Consider the following 22,794-nt stretch of genomic DNA (forward strand, 5'->3'; position numbering starts at 1 on the left):
TCCGGCCCGGCGGGGCTCCGGGCGGCGGCGGCCGCGGAGCAGCCTCGGCGCGACGTGGAGGGCTGGAGGCGGCGGCGATGCACTAGGCCTCGCTCTGGGGCGGCTGCCCGGGACCCGCAGGTAGGTGTCGGGCGGGCCCCACTTGACCCCCCCGGCGCTTCGCGGCCCACCCTCACCCCGACCTCCTGTGGAGAGAGGGCCTGAGACCCCACCCCCTGTGTCACCTCCCCGGCCCGAAGCGGACGGAGTTTCGGTCACAACAGACGGGCGCTGAAGCTTCCATTCTCTTCTCCGCCACCACCTCCTCTTCCTTTTCGCTCCCGCTCTGGGATCGGGGCGGTAGCTGCTCTCCCCACTTCAGTCGGCGGCCGCAAACGCCGCTGTCCCCCCTCTCGCCCCTCTCTGGGATCCGGGCTTTGGAACTTCCATCACCCTCCTTAGATGCTGCCCCGAAACTTTCCCTTTCTTTTCCCAGTAGGGCCTTTCAGCCTCCTTTTGAGCCTACTGGAATAATTTAAATATTAAAAAATTGTTTTTCTTCCTGGGGAAGGCTTCCTGGGGAAGGCTATCCCCCTTCCCCCATTAACTCGGTGTTTTGCAGTTTGGTGATTTAGCTCGCAGTAGTTTGTTCAGTAATTAATTTTCTTCAGTTCTGCTTCTTAACATCTGTGCATTGATACAAAAGCAGGCCTCCCCTGCCCTCCCATCGTTGACAAGGGAACTTTTGGCTGTACATTATAATTAACTACTTGGTCTGTCCATGTGTTGTGAGTTCAGGACGATATTTTTAGAATTTTGACTGACCTGGGGTTGCAAGTTTTGTTTTGTGTTAACTCGCCTTTAACCAGCTTTATTTTTTGTCCTTTATTGAGTGAGGCCCTCCTTACTTTCGAATAATTAAATTGTTTGCACTATTTGTTTTTTTGTTTTTAATTGGCTCTATTTCTGATTTGTCAAACCCCAGGGCGATCAATAGTAAATGATTACAAGGCAGATGATATCATGATATAGTATGCTGAGGAATGCGTTATTGTGGTTAACTTAAACTGCAGATTTTGATGGACATTCGAGTTGACTTTTATAAATCTGATAGTTCTAATTGGAAAAGTACTTTGAGAGCCTTGATGATTTCTAAGCAGTTTTGATGGAACAGATGGAATGATTGGGATTTGACTATATTTGTATTGCAGTCAAGAGTCTGATTTCCTAGAAATGAGTATTACTTGATGGTTCATAGTGGTCATCATTGCTCATGATAGGTTTTGGTAAGAATGATCAATATGTGCAAATTTTGGGTGGTTGATAGTTGTGGTTTGGGGGATTAAATGTTTGCAGTTTTATTGTGATTTGGCTATTTTAAAATTATAATCTGGTAACTTAAGAATTACTACACTATGAGGACAGACCTTACAGTTGGAGGATCATTTTTAAAAGAAGTGAAAAATGTATTGATTTTCTTTGTAAAGAACGTATCACAGAACTGTAAAGACTTCACATTTTGTTGATGATATTTATATATTTTGTTTTTGTTACTTAGCATTTGGCTTTCTGAAATGTTTTCATTGTTTTTAAATTATCCAAAGTTTGCTAGAAAAAGATCAAATTTTCATGTTTTTCTGGAAAAGTTAAAATTTATTTCTGGGTAGGTATTAAGTTTTTATGTCAGAATTAAAATCAAATGTAACTCATGAAATGGCAAACTTTGCAGAATTTGTTCTTAATCACGTTCCTTTTTCTATCCATAAAAGTTGATTAAAATTCCTTTTTCCTGCTTCTAGCCTTTTACATCTTTGAGTAACACTCATTTAAAGGATGAAATTAAATGATTTATAGTATATTTACAGAGTTGTGAAACCATCATCATAATAAATTTTAGAACATTTTCATCACCCCAGAAAGAAACCTGGTCATTAACAATACTCCCCATTCCTCCTACCCCACCCCCAGACCTAGGCAACCACTAATCTTTCCATCTCAATATTTGCCTATTGTGATTCATTCATATAAGTAGGTTTTTGAAGTTTTTCTCTGAAAATCAACTTACATGTCTAAAATATTTTGAGTCCGAGAATAAGCAGCTGATCACTGGTGTTAATAACTGATGTTCTAAACAACTATTTGGTTGTATTCAGCATGAAGTATGGAGAAAGAAAAAAGCATAAATGGATTTTAGTGATCTCGAGAGGTGATCTGGTCAGCTGGGAGTCACGTAGAAGTTAAAGGAATATTTTTGCCATTGAAGATTAGGATATCAGGGTTAGGAAAAAAACTTAAATGTCATCAGCTTGCTTCCTACTTGTTTCACAAATAGATGGCAGGAACCATATGAGGAAATCTGAGGAGTGGAAGCTTGAATCTCTAAGATTGTGGCTAAAGAACCACAGTGTGGCCATGTAAAGCAAGAAATGGGGATTTGCTAGTTAGAATTGTTTACATTCTTTTATGTATGCATGTATTTGACATTTTACTAGCATTTACTCATTTTGGGATGGAGGGTTGTCAGGAGACTAATGCATCTGCAGAGATGAAATCCCTCTTACAAAATCCTCTAAAAATGCTTTAACCTAAAGGAGGATGGCATATACTAAAAGGTATCTTCTTGTACTTTTACCATCTTATTTTTTAAAAATTCTATTTTAAAAACAAAATTAATTAAAAATAAATTAAGATTGGGGTGCCTAGGTGGTTCAGTCGGTTGAGCATCTGACTCTTGATTTCCACTTGGGTCTTGATCCCAGGATGGTGGAGTCAAGCCTCACTTCCCCTCAGTTGGGGATTCTCTCCCTCTGCCTCCTTCCTCTGCTGTCTTGCTCACATGTGCTCTCTCTTGCTCTTTCTCAAAAACAAATTAAGATTAACAAGCCTGGTTGGAGGCCTTCTTTTTCAAAGACCTGGGGCCCTAACATCTAAACTAATGGTTCTCAAAAGAGGGTAAATTTACCCTCCAAGGGACATTTGGCAGTGTCTGGAAATGTATTTCATTGTCACAACTGAAGGTGTGGTGCCATTGGCATATAGCCAGGAATGTTGCTAAATTTATAAATGCACAGGATACATCCTATGTTATCCTGCACACCCTCTCCCCCAACAAAGAACAAAGAATAGCCACCCAAATGTCAGTAATGTTTTAAACCTGTGGTTTGTATTTTTCTGGCTAGTGTTCTCAACTCCTGCCAGGTGGGAAAATAACTCTCACTGGGTATATTAGATTAGCCCTTTAGGTCCTCAGGCAACTCTCTCTTTGCAGTTGAGGGCATATGAGGGAAAAATAAAAGGACATCTAACTATGACACAGTACAGATATTCTTTAGTAAAAATTAGTAATTAGAAATAATTAGAATTAGATATTCTACAGTAAAAAATTTTTTACTGGAAATGGCAGATTTGTTTTACTGCAGATCTGAACTATTATGTTTTGAATTGTTCGTTACTGGTGCATAAGTTTTTGAGGGGTAGATTGGGCCCAGGTTGTGGAGTTTTTGAACGTGATAAACTTGATATATACCACTATCAAAGAATACATAAGGAGAGTGACCTATCGTATCTGAATTTTAGAAACATGATTCTAAAATTGAGTGAGGTTAGAACCAAAGAAGCTTTTGCTAGGAGATTCTCACAGCAGTCTAATCTGCAAATAAAATCCTGAACTAGATTACTCGCAATTAGAATGGAGAGCAAGGAATGGATGTGTGATGAATTTTGGAGGTAGAATCCATAGGACAGTCCACACTGGTATAGAAATTAAAGAATGTAGAGAGGTCAGGGAGTCAAGTTGGCTGTAGGGTTTCTAGTTTAGGAAACATAGATTATTGTGCCATTAACGGAGCTAGAGAAGGAATAAACTTTTGGCAGGTGTTGGCAGATAAAGATGGCATAAATAATAAATTTAAGTTTTGGCTATATTGAATTTTAGGTATCTTTGAGACTTGTAGGTGAAGATGCCTAGTAGGCAGTTAGAAATGTGGGTGTGGGACACTGAAAAGAGCTTATAACTGGAGAAAGATCTGAAATCTGTCTAGTTTTCTCTATCTCCACTACCATTATCGGAGTTCAGGCTATGGGCATCTCTCAGTGAGATTAAGCAAGTTTCCTATCTGGACTCTTCTAGTCTTAGTCTTCTCCATTGCATTCTCTGTGCTATAATCAGTGATTTTTCTGAAGGGAAAATCTGATTATATCATTTCTCATCATAAATTATTTCTGTGACTATTTTATCCTCATGATAAAATCTATATTCCTTATTCTTTTAATAGATTTGTAATTTCATTTAAGTTATTTTCCCAACTTACCTCTCTAGCCTTGTGACTCTCCCCTATTCCCTCCTCCCTCTGAATATATAATTTTCTCAGACATGTTGAATTATTTCCGGTTTCTGGCAGAAGGCTTCTTTTCCTGTCCAAGCCTTTGCAACATACTATTCCCTATTCCTGGAGTATTCTCTTTTTCTCATACTTCCTCCCCTCCGTTTATTTGGTCACTTCTACTTATCTTCACTTCTTTGTAAACTTTCATTGATTCATTATTTTTTATTATTATTGAAAAATTTTAAACCTGCAGAAAAGTCAAGAATAGTGAACACCTACACACACATACATAAACACTCGCCGCCCCCCGCCCCAATTTCTTTTGCCAAGTCTGAAAGTAGGCTGTAGATTTCATTACATTTCACCCCTAAATACTTAAGCATGCATCTCCCAATTACAGGGACATTCCCCTATATGATCACAATGCTGTTATGATACCTAAAAGTATCAACACTGAACAAGCTTATTAAACATACAGTCCATACCTAAATTTCTCCATTTGTCCCAAAATTTTTTATAGCTGTTTTTTTCTCTACACTATTACAAGATTCAGTTAAGGTTCATGTATTGCATTTGGCTGGTATGTCTCTTTAATCTCCTCCAATCCAGACTAGGCCCAGTGCCTCCCTCTTCTTTTTTGGTTTATCCTTTGAAAAATAGAGGCATTTGTGCTCGAGTTTATTCCATATTCTGAATTACTCTGTTTCTTCATGATTAGATTCTGGTCAGATATTTCTGGCAAGAATACCACACAGATGATAGGTATTCCTACCACTTTATCACATCAGGAGGCACATAATGGTAGTCTGTCCCCCTGTTGGTGATTCCAGCTTTGATCATTTGGTAAGGGTAGGAACTGACAGATCTCTCTATTATTTTTTTAATAAATAACTGATAGGGTGATACTTCATGGCTATGTAAATATCCTTTTCCTAACATCCTTTTAAACCAATGGTTTTATCATCCATTAATGATCCTTCCTTGAGTCAGTCATTGCATTTGAGGATTACAAATGGTGATTTTTCTATTTCTCTTATTCTGTCTGCATTTATTACTTTTATTGGCTTTTGAGGGCAGTGAGGTCAGATTTGATGAAGACTGAATATAGGCAATTGAATTTAGAAATCAGGTCATTCCTCACCATTTCCAGAGCAGTAAGTGGTAAAGATGGAAGATTGTGCAGGAGGTAGACCCAAGAGAGAATAGAGGTTTGCCAGTGAAGGGGAGGCAAGAAGTAGCTCAAGGAGATAGAGCTGAGGGAAAAAACTTTAATTTAGCTCTTGAACTTTTTTTTTTTTTTTTTTTTTGATGGGCTGATGAGATAGGAGAGTCGGAATAATTAATACAACAGGGCTGGGATGAAGTGGGAAGAGGTGAAATCAAGAACAGTTGGTTGGAGAATTAACTCTGGACAAGAGTACACACCTGTATTGTCTATCAGAAGTTAGGAGTTGTGAGAATTAGGTACATTTGAATGTGGAGGGTAGAAGTCCTATCTGAGGCTTTTTTTTTTTTTTTTGGTATGAAGTAAAAAGAAAATTACTTTTTAAGCATGAGATACATGCAGGTAGGTAAACTAGGGGATATGAGGAGAGTGATGAAAGTTTTTTATAAATACTGTGGGGATTGGGGAAGATCAGTGTTCCAGTATAAATAAGTGAAAGGACTGCTGAGCAGGGTCATATCTGAGATTGGAGTTTATACATTTATAATCTGCATGTTTTATCTAAATTTTCTCCACTGTTTTGCAGCCAGGAACAAAGCAAAGATAGATTGAAGATGGATGAGGGAGGAGAGAATTAAACCTGCAAGGGACACTGTTGAAGTAATTGACAGGGGATAAATCCAAGTCATTTTTGTTCCTTTTAAGAATATATTAATATATAATTTCTTCTAACAGATATTTTTAAGGTAGGGTAAATTATACAGATTTTATTTTCAATTTACTCTTCTTGTGTAGGCATTTTAATATGTCTTATGGTTTACACATTTAAGATATATGCATTACCCAGTAACTTTAAATTAGTGATTTTAGAATTTATTTGGGGCGCCTGGGTGGCGCAGTCGGTTAAGCGTCCGGCTTCAGCCAGGTCATGATCTCACGGTCCGTGAGTTCGAGCCCCGCGTCGGGCTCTGGGCTGATGGCTCGGAGCCTGGAGCCTGTTTCCGATTCTGTGTCTCCCTCTCTCTCTGCCCCTCCCCCGTTCATGCTCTGTCTCTCTCTGTCCCAAAAATAAATTAAAACGTTGAAAAAAAATTAAAAAAAAAAAAGAATTTATTTGCTAATCTTTGGCTGAGACACCAAGAACAGAATACCAACATTTTAATCTGATTCACTTTGACAAAAATTTCACTAGTAATATAGTCATATCAATGGCCCAAAGGAGTAAAATAAGGCATCTAAGTTATATTTGGTTCCCACTGAATTTTTTACATGCTAGAGGCAGATTTTATCACAGTACAGTTTTATCATTCAATTCCGGCCTGTGATGCTTAGTTAGTTTCAGTGGCTGCCCTATTATGTTTTTTGGTGAATGTGCGAGGGAAAAAAGACATTGCTTTCATTTTGAGTAACATCTAGACTTAAAAAATATATATAGTGTTTTGAGGATATTTATGATTTTTATTCCAGATAAGGATGTCATACATGAAATATCACTTATTTTTAAATATTTAAATTTAATATTACAAATAGTTATAGTTTTTATCGTTGTAGCCATGATTATCTCTTATTGTTCCTTCTTGTCACTAGATCGAAAGTAAATGAGGAACATAAGGAAGCACATGTATTCAGTTTCCTCCAAGACACGGCCTTATAAATGTCAAATGGGAATATAAGGAAAAAGCAGATTAGTGCAACTTTGTTCTTATTTTCTGGGTTCACTTTAGCTTCTTCCATGCTCCTTTAATACCCAAAATGAGTAGACAAGTACTTATTTATGAGGGAGCCTTAATTTGTTAATTATTTCTTGAAAGCCCACATCTTTCTGTTTAAATTTTAGCTTTATTGTTGAGATCGTTGTGGTTAAAAAATTTTAAGTACTTTAAAAAACTATGATTAAACTAGATTTGGTCAGGTGACGAATCGTATACTTAAATAGTGTAGAAGTATATTGTCATTTGTGTCTAGGTTGTATGAAAGAAGACTATCTATAACATTTACCAGAAATTGGCTCCTAAAATTCCAAAAGCGTTGTGGAAAATATTTCTTAGAATGTGAGATATTTGAGATATTTTAGATTACTATGATTTAAAAAATAGTCTGTACTGATTTCTGTCATTGATCTTTGGTAGGACATTACAGTATTTTTTTTTTCCTTGTTTGTGTCAGTACATCTAAATTTAGGGAAATCAAGTTTGCTTTTAGAAAAAATAGGATTGAGTATAGATTTTTTTTCTTTTTTTACTAAACTCAAACCCAAAATTATATCACAAAATACTACCTCTGTCCAGCTCCAGTGTAAAAAAACTTCCCACTATATCTTCTCAAATTACAAATAGACATTTTATAAACGTTCATTAATAAGTTCATTTATTACTTAGAATTCACAACACATTTCTTGTTGAAAGTGTTGAACTGATGGCCTATAGTAGATTATGTATCCCAAGTTGCAGCTCCAGAATTATCCCTTTGCTAAGAAAAATATAGTGAATTATAGGATGAAAATGTGTCTTTTTCCTTGAGGAATTGTTTTCTAGTAGTGCCAGTTTTATAAAGTTCTTTGAACCTAAAACTGCTGTAAAAAGTCAAGCCTTTAAAAAAATGTTATCACAAACAGATGTTAACTATTGCTATCATTTTTAATATAAGATGGATATAAATATTTGTTAGTGTAAGTAATTTTTATTGGATCAATATTGATAGATAAAATAAGGAAAAAAAGAAGAAAGTACTGGGTGCATGAAATAGATGAGAGGCAGTAGTGAAAGAATTTAGGTTTTGTTTGTTTTGTTTTTGGAGAAGCAGTATGGTTTAGAGATAGAGTCATGGAATTTAGAATCAGATCTGAGTGCAAATCCCATATTCACAATTAACTAGCTAAATGGACTGAAACCAATTACTATTGAACCTGTTTCTTCATCCACATAATGGGTATTCATTCATTCACTGATTCATTTCAGACGTGTTTTTCTAGCAAGCAGTTATGGACTATACAGTGTCTAGTCAAATAGTAGTGATAATAATTCTTACTTTCTTTCCATTGCTTCCCTCTCCCTTCTTTCATTGATAACTAGTGGGGGGAGTGAGGCACTCCAGGTTTGCCCAAGTCCCAGCTGATTCTGCTCCTCCCACCTCTGCTTAAGGGCATTAGGTAGAGGAGTAGGATGTAGTGCAATTTTTCTGGATCAGCTTGCTCATTTTCTGTTGCCTGACAAAGTCCTGCCTTTCTCAAGGTGGGGCATAGTGTAAAGTGCCTCATAGTCCCTGGGAGTGATTTTTGTCTCTGCCTTCACCGCCACCCCCCAAATCCCTGTGTTTATCTAACTCTTCTTTCTCCCTCCATCTTCTTGGCCCTGGTACCTTTTCCTGTTCCTTTTTAATCTCACCCTTCAGTTGGTTTCTTGCTGTTTGCCTACATATATGCTCAGGTCTCCGGGACCTAAAAAAATTCTTGCTCAACATTTAGTTTGTTTTCTTTCACCACCAAAAAGATGTTAATCTTGTTGCCTTTAGTACTTCATTACTTACTTAACCTTTTGTGGTATGGCATCTGCCCCAACCACTGTCCTAATATTATTCTAATACTGTATCCTTTCTTTCTAAAATTTTTTTAATGTTTATTTACTTTTGAGAGAGAGAGAGACAGACAGACAGAGCTTGAGCGGGGGAGGGGCAGAGAGAGAGAGGGAGACAGAATCTGAAGCAGGCTCCAGGCTCTGAGATGTCAGTACAGAGCCCCATGTGGGGCTCAAATCCACGAACTGTGAGAGCATCACCTGAGCCCAAGTTGGTCGCTCAAGCTCAACTGACTGAGCCACCCAGGCACCCCTAATTCAGTATCCTTTCTGAAGTTAGTAACCTTGACCTCTCTCTCTGCATCATGTTGACACTACTGTTCACACTTTGCTATTGGACACTTCTCCCTTGTTTCTGTAAGGATGGTATTTCTGATTGCTTTCTTCCTTTCCTGATAAATGTATTTGGTCTACCCCTTTCTACCCATTTCTCTGAGCTCTCATTAGCCATCTTTTTTTTTTTTTTGTACTTTGTGATATTACTTTCCTATGACTAGAAGTATTTTCTCTTACTCCTGTAATGTAATTGAACTGGAGATAGCAATGGAAAATTCATGGAGGCAGGGTTCTGTACACTACATGAAAGAATTTTCTTCCTAAAGCAGTCATAATTATTTTACAGTAATAATCTGCTTTTGAAGTAGTCGCTTCTCCACTATTGAAGGTTTTCAAGTGAAGGCAAGACCCCATGTAGAAAAGATTCCTATATTAGGTAAAAGTTGAGCTAGATGGTCTTTCAAAGTTCCCTCCAACTCAGAGATTGTAATTTTTATCTCATCCACTCTACTCCCATAGATTCAACTTTGACCTTTATTCAGATGTCTTCTAAATCATTATTTCTAGCCTCTCTGCCTTCTCTCCCTCATCTTTCCTCTCTTGCACAGTTTTTGTCATCAAACTTGTTGCTTCTGTTCTAGGCCACACCTTTTCTAGTTTCAACATCATTTTCCAATATTATTTTTTCTCTCTTTTTACTAGCATAGCTTTGAGGATCACTGTTCTATTGTTTAGTTTAGTTTAGTTATTGTTTACTTTTCTGATAGTAAATTATATCTGCTCATATTATTTTGCTGCCTCCTCTCCCCCTAAACTAGGGACACTCAAGCAAAGGACACCAATAGAGGAGGCTCAGGGTCCGAAAGTTTAAATTGATTATAAAACTTTGTATGACACAGTCCAAATATTAATACTTAAGATGTTTGTAATAATAAATAGTAGTAAAGTTGTTTATTGAATGTCTACTGTGTGCCAAGTATTGTGCCATGAGCTTACATAGGTTATGTAAGTTATATTCCATTTAAATTTTATAACATTGCTATGTGGAAGATACTGTTGTTGTTCCATTTTAAAAAAGAGAAAACTAAGGTCACACAACTAATAAGTGATAGATACCTAACTCACTTTATGGCCAGTTTTCTTAAGTATATTATATATACTATGTTTCAAGAATGTAGAGAATCTAGAATAAAATTTTAGAAAGTCACATAATGTATGCAAAGAAGAGAATGTATTTTTGATTTTGTATGTTTTTAGATTGTTGAAATGAATATGAACTTATATGAGACATTGTTAGCGGCTTATTTGTGCTTATTACTTCTTTATCCATGATATTGTTCATTCATTCATTGAATATTCATGCATTTTACTGATTGCCTAGACTGCTGAGTGTGGCATAGGAAGGTGAATGAAACAAGTAAGTTTTCAGTATAGTGGGGGAGACAAAATTAACAGGTAAATAATCGGTTATAATTGGAGCAAGTACTAAAAAGATCATGCTATAATGCTAGTGATCGAGAATAATGGAGTGTGTGTGTGTGTGTTTGGATGGGGGAAGAGAAGGGAGAGGATGTGCTTAGATACAGTGGCCAGGAAAGGCTTGTTATAATAACCACTGTTGTATACCTTTTTATACATTATGTGTATGTAGAGAGAGTTATGTAAAGTTTTTATATCAAATGTGATTATATATTCTGTTTTGTAATCTCATAATTAAGTCTCTTGAAACAATAGCCATTGTTTTTTAATTTCCCCTCCTGTTCCACTCCAGCTTCTGCAGTCTGGCTTCTGTGCCCACTGTTGAACTTGACATTGTTTCTGATGTAACTGGTCACTGCCTAATTGCCAAATCTAAATGATGGTTTTTCCCCCCTTATTTATTTGTGAATTCTCAATTGATATTTCTCCCACCTTCTTGGATGTTCCTTCTTTATCACAAGCTTTCCTTTATATCTTTCTTTCTTCGGAAATGTTCAAGTCCTCTTAGGTTCTGTACTTGGCCCTCCTTACTGATATCTTATAGAGTGATGGATTTAACACCAGTGTCTTTAAGTCTGTAATGACTCACTAGTCTTTGGATCAAGTCCAAAATCCTTTGTAAGGTTTCACCCAGCCTAAGGATTCTTCATTTTTTTAATAGGAGGAAAAAAGAAATGAACCTTTATTAATACTTATTGTAAGAATTGATATTAGCACCTTCAGTCAGTTCATATGTTCATTTATCTTATGATCATCTTTATTTTAACTCAGTGGTTATCACTTGGGGTGATTTTGTTTTCTCCCTTCTTTTCTCCACCTCAGCATATTTGGCTTTGTGTAGACACATTTTTGGTTGTCATAACTGTATATGTGGCAGGGGAGGGTACTATTGGCATCAAGTGAATAGAGGCCAAGAATACATCTAAAGATCCTAAAATGCATAGACGGAAAACACCCAATAACAAAGAATTACTCAGCTCAAAATGTCAATAGTGCCATGGTCAAAAGAAACCTGCTTTAACTGGATTTTAAGTGTTTCCTTTAATTATGAATGTAGATAACCCTTCATAGGGATATTAGCACTGCCTGTAACTTTGTCACTAGTAGAAATTTCAAATATTTTCATGTCACATTAATGTGTTGCAGATACCTTGAAATATTTAAGCGCAATTATTGCTTAGAAATTAAGATAGATTTGCATTAAGTGAGAAGCAAAAAATTACTGTATTACATTTTAAAAAGTTTATCTCAGTATAGTTGTCCATTGTAATCTAATGTATTTTATGCATTATAAACTAAATTATTCTGGGAAGGTGTCTGTAGACTTCACCAGACTGCCAAGGAATCCATAGGATAGAAAAGCTTAACTCTTGGTGCAGAGGCTTAAATATTTTTGGTGAGAATGCTTCAGAGGTGATGATGTTTATTTTATATTGTCATTTCATGACTCATAATATTAAGTTGTCATACTATTGTCAATGATGCCAAGTTTGATGACTTAGTTAAGGTAGTGACAACCAGATTTTAAAGATACATTTTCCCCTTTGCATTGCTTAGTAATCTGTGGGGTAATACTTTGGCACAAGATGAGTGTTCTGAATCTGAACAACCTTTCACCTAGTAGCTTTAGCATACATCGATGATTATTGCCTGAATTGGTTTATACCTTAGGGTTACAACTAATTCAGTTCCTCCTTCTACATTTATTACTGGCTTTGTTCTGTAAAGAAGAGATTTCCTTTCCTCATCCCACTCCACCCACTTTTCTTCATGTCTTTTTCTTCCCCTAAGTATCACTGTATATTCATTAATTTTTATTTAGCCAATATGTTACACTCAAGTAAGTTTCTTTTCCTTTTTTTTTTTTTTTTTTTTTTTTTTGGAGTGCTCAAATTGTCCCGCAAGTGGCATTTGAGCACCCTTTTTACTTGGTCCTTTGTCCTTTTGACAGATCCTTCTGGTCTTTGAGCATTTACTTGCTTTCTGACACAAGAGTTCTCAGGATCAACTTTTTTTTTTTTCCCCCTGTGCTCCAGGTCTGAACTCAGATATTTCTTCAGTGAACCGTGGTTTCTTTGTGAAGATGGTATAGTTTTCACTTATTACTTGAAAGTAGAGCATACCTGTGAAATCTTTTGTAAAACTGAAATAGTGTAAAGCAGAGAAACACTTACCATTAATTTTTATGGGAAAATGTTTGAACGTTCCCAGACCCCCAAAATGACATGTTTTAGGCTTCTCCTATTTCTTAAGACATTCTTACCAATGGTTGCCTAGAATAAATTGAGAAAAAGCACAGATACTAAGATACACGGTTCAAAGCTACGGTAGCTTGTTTGTGAGGTGCTGAGTGTAATTTCAGGAAGGTAGTTTGGCAGTGCTACACTTGCTGCTTTGGGTGTGTCCTGCCTCTGTGATGGCTTCCTGCAAACGCTGAATGCGGTTTTTGCCTCTCACCTTTTTAAAGAAAAGCAAAAATCCTCTTTGGATTTCTTTTGGTTAGTGAAAACAGGTGCTAATGTAGGTCTTTAGTAAAAGCAGACTGGCATAATGCAAACTTTGGAAAAACAGTGTGTACCTACATTTAGAAACCAGTCCGAGCCCTTTGTATGCTCTGTGCTTCTGGAGTGACATTGTTTTAGGAACTTTTAATAGAAGCTTTTAACCTAACTTGTAACATAAAAAGATACTTTGAGCTATAAAAGAAAGACAGTCACATGTTTCTTTTTTTTTAATATGAAATTTATTGTCAAATTGGTTTCCATACTACACCCAGTGCTCATCGCAACAGGTGCCCTCCTCAATGCCCATCACCCACTTTCCCCTCCTCCCACCCCCCCCCCCCATCAACCCTCAGTTTATTCTCAGTTTTTAAGAGTCTCTTCTGGTTTGCCTCCTTCCCTCTCTGTAACTTTTTTTTTTCCCCTTCCCCTCCCCCATGGTCTTCTGTTAAGTTTCTCAGGATTCACATAAGAGTGAAAATATATGGTATCTGTCTTTCTATGACTTGTTTCACTTAGCATAACACTCTCCGGTTCCATCCACATTGCTACAAAAGGCCATATTTTATTCTTTCTCATTGCCACGTAGTATTCCATTGTGTATATAAACCACAACTTCTTTATCCATTCATCAGTTGATGGACATTTAGGCTCTTTCCATAATTTGGCTATTGTTGAGAGTGCTGCTATGAACATTGGGGTACAAGTGCCCCTATGCATCAGCACTCCTGTACACATGTTTCTGATCTTACTCATCCTTACAAATTCTTTTGGGATGAATGAGACTGTTTCTTTCCTTATCAACTCATACCCATGCTCTTATCTATTCACTTAAGGATTATCAGTAGCTGTCTAACATCTCTCTTCTGATCTGTTCTACGTATTACCCATTTAATCCATCTCTAAAGTATTTATTATATATCTATCTGTGTGCCAGGAATTGTGTTAGGCACATAGAATACACAGGAAAATGGAAACATCAAGAGGTTCATAGTCTAATAGAGAAGACCTATATAAAGACCAAATTTTCAGTATGGTTGTTGCAAAAATAGAAATACATAAAGGGTGGCTTAAGTGTGAGAAACCGAAGAAGGCTTCAAGAGAATATAATAGTTGAGTATGGTATTGATATAATTATGAAAAGATGATTGTGTAAAGAATGGTGGAGTGATTTACAGATTCTCATTGTAGGTGACCGCTGATTAAATGCCAAATTTGTTTCTAGATGTAAAGTGGAAGTATTAGAAATCAGAGGTTACCTGCATTTAGTGCATAGAGCTTTCTTTTTCTCTGTATTCTGTGTTTTTTGTTATTGTTTTTGCTAGTTTTTTTTTTTTTCTGGATAGACAAACTATTCTTAGGTTACACTGAAACTTTCTTACTAGGATGCCTCATCATTTCTGTTCTTTAGCTTTTCAATGAAAGATTATTTTTTTTGCTGAAGTTGTTTGGTTTAGAGGCCACAGGGATTTGGTGTATTTGTTTATGCATCCATGCCTTATGAATAAATCCACAATATTTTATTACTAGTGATTGCACATACTAAGTATCTGCATCATACTTATGTGGCCATTAATACAACGTTTGGTTCTTACTGTGGGGAAATCTTAATAAACTCAGGATGATTGAAAGTAATGGAGAGACAAATGGTTTGAAATTGGGACTCCCCTATATAGGCAGTCCCCTAATTTTACATACTCTCTTTATAGTTAGAGATGTTCCCCCATTTCATAAGAAGAATTAGAAGTGTAGGAAAACAAACAAACAAAACCTACATATGTGTCCCAGTTCAGAATCTTTAAAGAGTAAATAAGGTACCACTCCCCCACCACCTCAGATACTGAAATAACTTATAGGAGTCTACAAATTTTTTCTAGACTAGTTTAGTCTCCATCTCCTCAAGTATTTCTGGCTTCCTGAGATGGCGCTTAGGATTTCTTTTTGCTGTTAAAACAACATGATGGTAAATAGTATAAATTGAAATAGTAGTGTGCTATCAATCAGTGTTTGATTTATCTGACACCAAGCAATGGGCAATCAATATAAATACATTTTCCATATATTTGTAGCTTACCTCTACAAATGTCAAAATGTCTTTAATTTAGCCATTTTATTTAATGAAGTTAATAAAGTTAAATAGACTTTATGTTAAATTTGGAATTATCCTTACTAAATACTTGATATACAGGATTATGTATTATATACTTTCCTATCCTTTAGATTATCTTTTCTCTCTCAAATATATGTTTTGTATATATATATATACATATGTATATATGTATACATATATATATGTATATATATAAAACCATACACTTAATGTGTATGGATATATATGTAACAGGCCAGTGATCCCTTTCAAACCAAGACCCTGATTAATTCATCTGGCCATGTTCTGTGTGTGTGTGTGTGTGTGTGTGTGTGTGTGTGTGTATTTAAGTATGATTTATTTTCCAGTACTTCCCAATACAAGCGTTTTACTCTAGCCATGTCAGTTTCCACATAGTCTTAATGATTATTCCATGTCCCTTAACCTTTGTTCATGTTATTGTTTGCTTTCTGTTCAGGGACCCTAAGGAAGTTATTTATCTTTGTGCATTTTCTTAACAGTTTGTTTCTTACGGTCTTAGTGGTGTAATTGGATTTGTTTCTTTTGCATTAGGAGGACTGTGACAGATAATCAAAGAAGTCTGGGGGGCGCCTGGGTGGCTCAGTCAGTTGAGCGTCCAACTTTGGCTCAGGTCATGATCTCACGGTTCGTGAGTTCGGGCCCCGCATCGGGCTCTCTCTGTGCTGACAGCTCAGAGCCTGGAGCCTGCTTCCAATTCTGTGTCTCCCTCTCTCTCTGCCCCTCCCCCCCACATGCTTTGTCTCTCTCTGTCTCTCAAAAATAAAGAAAACTAATAAAAAATAAAAAAAACCCAAAGAAGTCTAGGAAATGTCAGTTTTAGCTTTCCACTAAACTAGGGGAGAGTTAGAGTAGATTAATTTTTTGTCACCATTCTCAGCTTTGTCTCTGCTCTTTATTTCTTACCCTTAGTATATTCACCAGATTTCCTGAGTAGGCTTTTTTTTTTTTTTAATTTGTTAAAACCCATGTGTCTTTGTAAACCCCCTAGTCTTTCTGAGCCTTGCTATACTTATCTCCAGTATGAGGGAACTTAGACTAGATGATCTAAGTTCCCTTTCAGCTGTAAACTTCTGTTTATGTTCATTTATTTATTCCTTCATTGAAAAATGTTTATTGAATACCTGTTATTTGATATGTATACTCTGCACTATAAGATTATCTAGTCTCCAGTAATAAAATAATACATGTTCTTCAGTATCCAGGTTATGTACTGCTTCATTTGTAAAGTTTTACCTGAAACTGTAGCCTACGTTATGTTGTCTTGCCCCACAAATTCTTTTAGGACCTAGTGAACAATGTAGACATAGGTTAACCTGTGTTTTGCTTAGTGTTTTGATTGTTGTCATTACTTAATGTAATTGCAGACACCTTGGAGAGTAATACTTCTTTTATAATTGATAACGGTTGTCAGTTGTCACTTAGTTGTAATAATCATGACGGTAACTAACATTTATAAACACTAACTTTTGAGACGAACGTTGTTTTAAATGCTTTATATATACATCCATTCCTTTTACTCTTACAAAATGTTTGTGAAATGGGAGCTCTTTTCATGTCCATTTTTACAAATGAGGTAAGGTACACAAAGGTTAAGTAAATTTCCTTGAGGTTATACTGCTGGTAAGTGAAGAATTTCTGCAGTCAGACTTCAAAAACCCATTTGCTTATAATGCGTAATTACTGTATGCTTGCTGAATGAATGGATGTTTTCATCTTTAATATATAATTGGTTACAGCTTTGGTATCTATTTTTCACTTTGGATAAAAGACTGAAGATATTTCACTTCCGGGAGAATACTTTTCAAACAAGGACAAATTACTTTCTTAGTAACTAATTATGAGTGATACAGTTAATAGTATTCAAATTGTATACTTATACCTTGAGGGATTTTTGGATAATGTATCCTTTTCAGAGAAAGTGTGAGACATGCATAATACTTACAGATGAATTTTGATTTGTGTTAAGTATCTTGATTATTACTTGTTACTTATTTTCAGTTGAGTGGTGATTTTATGCAATGGCTTCAAGCCACAGTTCTTCACCAGTGCCTCAAGGAAGCAGCAGAGATGTTTTCTTTAAAAAAGAGGTAGATCCAACAAAACACATTCGACCTGTGCAGTCACTGCCAGATGTGTGTCCCAAGGAGCCCACAGGTAAGGCCTTTTTCTGTTCGTTGGTTTGAAGATTTTTCCTGAGGGTTTGTATTCTCTTTAAATGAGTAGTCAGATTCTGTATACAGTTGACCCTTGAACAACATGGGGTTTGAACTACAGGAGTCCACTTATATGTAGCTTTTTTTTTTTTTATAAATACAGTACAGTACTATAACTATATTTTCTCCTTATGGATTTCTTAGTAATATTTTCTTTCCTCTGGCTTACTTTATTTGTAAGGATATAGTATATAAAATATGTATAACATACAGAATATGTTAATTGACTATTTATGTTATCTGTAGGGCTTCCAGTCAACAGTAGGCTATTAGTAAAGTTTGGCAGAGTTGAAGTTAGATGTGGATTTTTGACTACATGGGGAGGGGAGTGGTCTGTACCCCTAATCCTTCCATTGTTCAAAGGTCAGCTATACTTAAAAGAATAAATTTTATAGTGTTAAAACTAAAGAGATAGATAATTTGGAAGTTGATTGGAAAATTGGAATATAGTTCTTTTCATGCATTTCCATAGAAGAAATTACTTGCATAAACGGAAAAAAAAGTTTTGAAAATGGAAGCTAGAGATTTGAAGCTTTTTAGTTAAACATAGTATAGTCAATTCTTATTATTTGTGGATTCTGTGTTTGTAAGTTTACCTGGTCCCTGAAATTTATTTGTAACCCTAAAATCAATACTTGTGGCACTTTTGTCATTATTTGCAGCCATTTGCAGAGGAATGAAAAATTTGAATTGCCTGATGCACATGTACCTACCTAAGGTTGAACAAGGCAACACTTTGCCTTCTTGTCTTAGCTCTCATGCTATAAACAAGTATCTTTTTTTGTAGTCTAAACAGTGCCACATTTTTTGCATTTTTGAGCTTTTTATTGGTGCTTTTGCTGTTTAAAAATGGTTACCAGATGTAGGGCTGAAGTGCTTTCTAGTGTTTCTAAGCACAAAAAGACTGCAGTGTATGCACTAATGAAGAAAATTCATTCAGGTATGAATTACAGTGGTATGAGCCATGAGTTCAGTGTTAATGAATGAACAATATATATTAAAGGTGTCTTTAAACAGAAACACAGAAGATTATTTATTGATTGGTTGATGAAAATTTTGTGAACAGAGGCTTGGAGGTACCTACCCCTCTATTTCCCCTAGGAATAGTGGTTCCGTATTTGCTAATTGTTACCATGACTTTATAGAACAAAACTGCCATGAATAACAAGAATTGACTATATATTTTTGTTTCCTCTATGATTAATGCCACAGCAGCATTTCTGGCATCTAATCATAAGCCAAACAAAGGATATTAGAACCAGGTGTGTCTGCCATAATACAACAGAAAAGAGGTAAACCTGTGAAAAAAAGTATTAAAGGATAGAATATATATAATAAAAAGGTAGAAGAGTTTTGATGTTGAAAAAAGAGAAATTGTACATTAAGGAAAGGAACTAATGAAAGACTTTCTTTATGATCCACCCCGTGATGCAAATACAACTCTCAAATTTTGTGTATTCTTTATCTTTTACATGCTTTTCCTTCCCTTGGCAATTGATGCTGAAAGCTGAAGTTTATTTAATCAGATTGATTTTCATTAAAACGTTTGTTATAAAAGAGAGATTTTGGTGCCTTGGCATAGAGCAGAAACTAAGCAATTTTTATTTTTCTAGGATGTACTTTCAAATGTAGAACTTAGTTTACAGAGTTTTCTTGTTTACTTTTTGCAGGTGATTCAAATAGTTTATGTGTTACCCCATCTCTAGTTACAGATCAACATAGATGGACTATATATCATTCCAAAGTAAACCTCCCAGCAGCATTAAATGATCCTAGATTAGCAAAAAGAGAATCTGACTTCTTCACAAAAACATGGGGATTGGACTTTGTGGACACTGAAGTCATACCTTCATTCTACCTCCCACAGATCAGCAAGGAACATTTTACAGTGTATCAACAGGAAATCTCTCAGGTAATATCTAATCTTGAAGTCAGGTCAAAAGGGATAGAAAGATCTTTAGTTTGATTTATTATAGATTTTTGACCAATAATCTTTGATGAGCTTACAGTATTCTTTTCTGTCTATATTCATTCTACTGTCCTGGGTTGTATTTAATTCTTTGCTTAGATATATGTAAATATATTTCTCTTACTGGAGTGATTTTTCACACTTATACTTTTCTAATAGTGCTAAGATTCAACATGCAACCCACCCTGCCTCCCAAGGAGAAAATTGTTCTGTTAGGCCAGTAAAACCCAGATGATTTGTGAAGTTTAAGAAATGAGCAGAATAGAACTGTTTCTTTGTTTCTTATTTACCACAAAGAATTTAATAGAGCATGCTAGCTCTGGCAGATAGTCTTGATACCTTTAGACATAATATATTGCTCTACATTCAGTTCTGAGCGAGTGGTCCTAAGTTTGAGATGGCTTGTTATTCATTTTTAGTATTTTCAATAAAATTTTGGTTACCATTTTAGTTTTTTAAGAAACTCACTTTTAAAATGGAACAGGGGATATTAAAACTTCTTTCTTTACTGAAATATAATTGCCATATAACATTATAATAGTTTCAAGTGTACAACATAATGATTTGATATTTATATATATAGCAAAATGGTCACCATAAGTCTAGTTAACCTCTGTCACCATACATAGTTACAAAAATTTTTTTTTTTCGTGATGAGGATTTAAAAAATCTTTCCTAGGAACTTTCAAATATGCAATACAGTGTTATTAACTATAGTGATCATGTTCTATATTACATGTAGAAGAGGGGATATTTATATTTTTATAATATCCCTTTTTATACTTTTTTCATTAGCAAGCCTAATTTGCATTTAGCTGACTTCATTTCACTTGATTACTTTGTTCCTTTTATGATTTGGAAATAGGCTAAATATGATTACATTATTGGCATTAGTACTATACAGTATCTGGTTAATTTTTAGTACTACCTACTATTTTTGTACAGCACCCGTAAATATTATTTACTTTTATATAATGTATATTCACATATGCTGTCTAGAGTTTTTGTGTTCCTCTTTTTTTTTTTTTTAAAGTAGGCTCCATGCCTACCTAGTGTGGAGTGCAACATGGGGCTTGAACTCATGACCCTGAGATCAAGACCTGGGCTGAGACAAGAGTCTGATGCTTAATCAACTGAGCCACCCAGGTGCCCCAAGTTTTTGTGTTGTTTTCAACAATCATAGCTGTCTGGATGTTGTTAAGTGGATGAGCTTTAATATGCCTTCTTTTTGATGGTTTGTAATCTCATGCCCCATAACCTACCATTTGGCTTCTCTATTTATCCATTTATTGATCAAATATTTATTAAATGCCTTCCATGTGCCAGGCACTGTTCTAAACACTAGGGATACAACAGAGACCAAAACACACTATTTCTCTCCATTAAAAAGCTTACATTTCTAACAAGGATTATGAACAATAAACCCTTAAGCAACCACTAAAATAACAAAGTATTATAGCTAATAAGCCAACAGAAGAGATAACATGAAATGAAAAAAATTCTCAATGCAAACAAAGGCAGAAAAAGGGTAAAAAGGGAGCAAAGAATGGATGAGAAAAAAGAAAAACTTAAAGATGATAGACCTAAACCTAACCCTGTCAATAATCATATTAAATGTATATGTTTAAGCACCCTGATTACAAGTCAGAGGGTGTGAGATTGGATGAAAAAGCGAGACCCAACTGTATGCTGCCTATAAGAAGTGTACTTTAAATACAGAGACACAGAACATTTGAAAAGTAAAACGATGGAAAAAGATATACCATGCTAACACCAGTCAAAAGAAAGCTGGAATGGCTGTATTAATACCAACCAAAGCAGATTTCCAAGCAAAGACTATCCTAGGGGTAACGATTATTTTATAATGATAAAAGTGTTAAGTTAATCAAGAGGATATATTTCTAAACATTTAGTCTGTAAAAACAGAGCTTCAAAATATATGAAACAAAAAGTAGGAATTTTATGGCGGAAATGGATGAATTCACAATTCTGGTTGGGGATTTTAATACTTGTCTCTCAATAACAAGTGCTCAATGACAGCACTGTCAATCAACCTGAATTGACTTTGAAAGAACACATTGAAACAACATTCCACCCAACACAGAAGAATACATTTTCTTCTGAAGTGTTACTGGAACATTTATCAACATAATCTGAACCATAAAACAAATGTTAATACATTTAAAAGTCTTCAAGTCATACACAGTATATTCTTTGACCACAGTAGAATTAAATTAGAAATTATTGACAGAAAAGTGTGTGGGAAATCCACAAATACTTGGAAACCAAAATTAACACTTCTAAATAAAAATGTGGGTTGAAGAGGAAAAGGAAATTAGAACCATTGATCCTTGAACAACTTGGTTTGAACCATGCAGATCCACTTATATGCAGATTTTTTTGATAAGTACAGTCACAGTACTGTAAATGTATTTTCCTTATGATTTTCTTTTTTTAAAAACAAACTTTTTTTTTTTTTTTAATGTTTATCTTTGAGAGAGAGAGAGACAGAGACAGCATGAGCCAGGGGAGGGACAGAGAAAGAGGGAGACAAGGATCTAAAGCAGGCTCTAGGCTCTGAGCTGCCAGCACAGAGCCCGACCCAGGGCTCAAACTCAGGAACCACAAGATCATGACCTGAGCCAAAATTGGATGCCCAACTGACTGAGCCACTCAGGCGCCCCTTCCTTATGATTTTCTTAATAACATTTTTTTCTAGATTATTTTAAGAAATAATATGTAATGTGTAATATACAAAATATGTGTTGATTGACTTTTTGTTACTGTTAAGGCTTCTGGTCCACAGTAGTTGGTAGTTAAGTGTTTGGAGAGTTAAAAGTTATACTTGGATTTTTGATTATTGGACATTGGTGTCCCTAGCCCCTACGTTGTTCCAAAGGCAGCTCTTGTTTGAACTGAGTGGAAATAAAAACACAACATATCAGAATTTGTGGCATGCTACTCTGGCGGTACTTAGGGAACAATTTATAGCAGTAGATGCATATATTAGACAAGAAGAATAGTCTCAAATTAGTGACTTCAACTTCCACCTTAAAAAGCTACCACAAGAACAAATTTAAACCAAAATAAGCAGAAGAAAGAAAGAAACATCAAAGTCAAAATCAGTGAACTAGAAAGTAGAGAAACAGTAGAGAAAAATCAGTGAAACCCTAAGCTGATTCTT

The 22,794-nt window shown here is 35.6% G+C and overlaps 1 protein-coding gene across 6 annotated transcripts in view; it reads left to right on the plus strand.

Annotated features, from left to right (window-relative positions):
• VPS54 (VPS54 subunit of GARP complex) overlaps positions 1–22,794 on the plus strand; it is a 140,214-nt gene that overhangs the window by 1,341 nt on the left and 116,079 nt on the right. For 4 of the 6 annotated variants that reach the window (XR_005785461.1, XM_040458277.1, XM_040458274.1 and 1 more), the window contains exons 1-3: positions 7–120; positions 17,427–17,582; positions 19,312–19,553. Coding sequence is in view for 5 of the 6 variants with exons in the window: in XM_040458277.1 (XP_040314211.1) it covers positions 17,447–17,582; positions 19,312–19,553 (378 nt within the window). In the remaining variant the exon portion in view is untranslated. Of the gene's footprint in view, positions 1–6; positions 121–17,426; positions 17,583–19,311; positions 19,554–22,794 lie in introns of those variants that run through there. The other 2 variants (XM_040458276.1, XM_040458275.1) reach the window with 2 other exon arrangements.

The sequence above is a fragment of the Herpailurus yagouaroundi genome, unplaced genomic scaffold (genome assembly GCF_014898765.1).
Source record: "Herpailurus yagouaroundi ecotype Mexico unplaced genomic scaffold, PumYag 221, whole genome shotgun sequence".
Classification (NCBI taxonomy): Eukaryota; Metazoa; Chordata; class Mammalia; order Carnivora; family Felidae; genus Herpailurus; species Herpailurus yagouaroundi.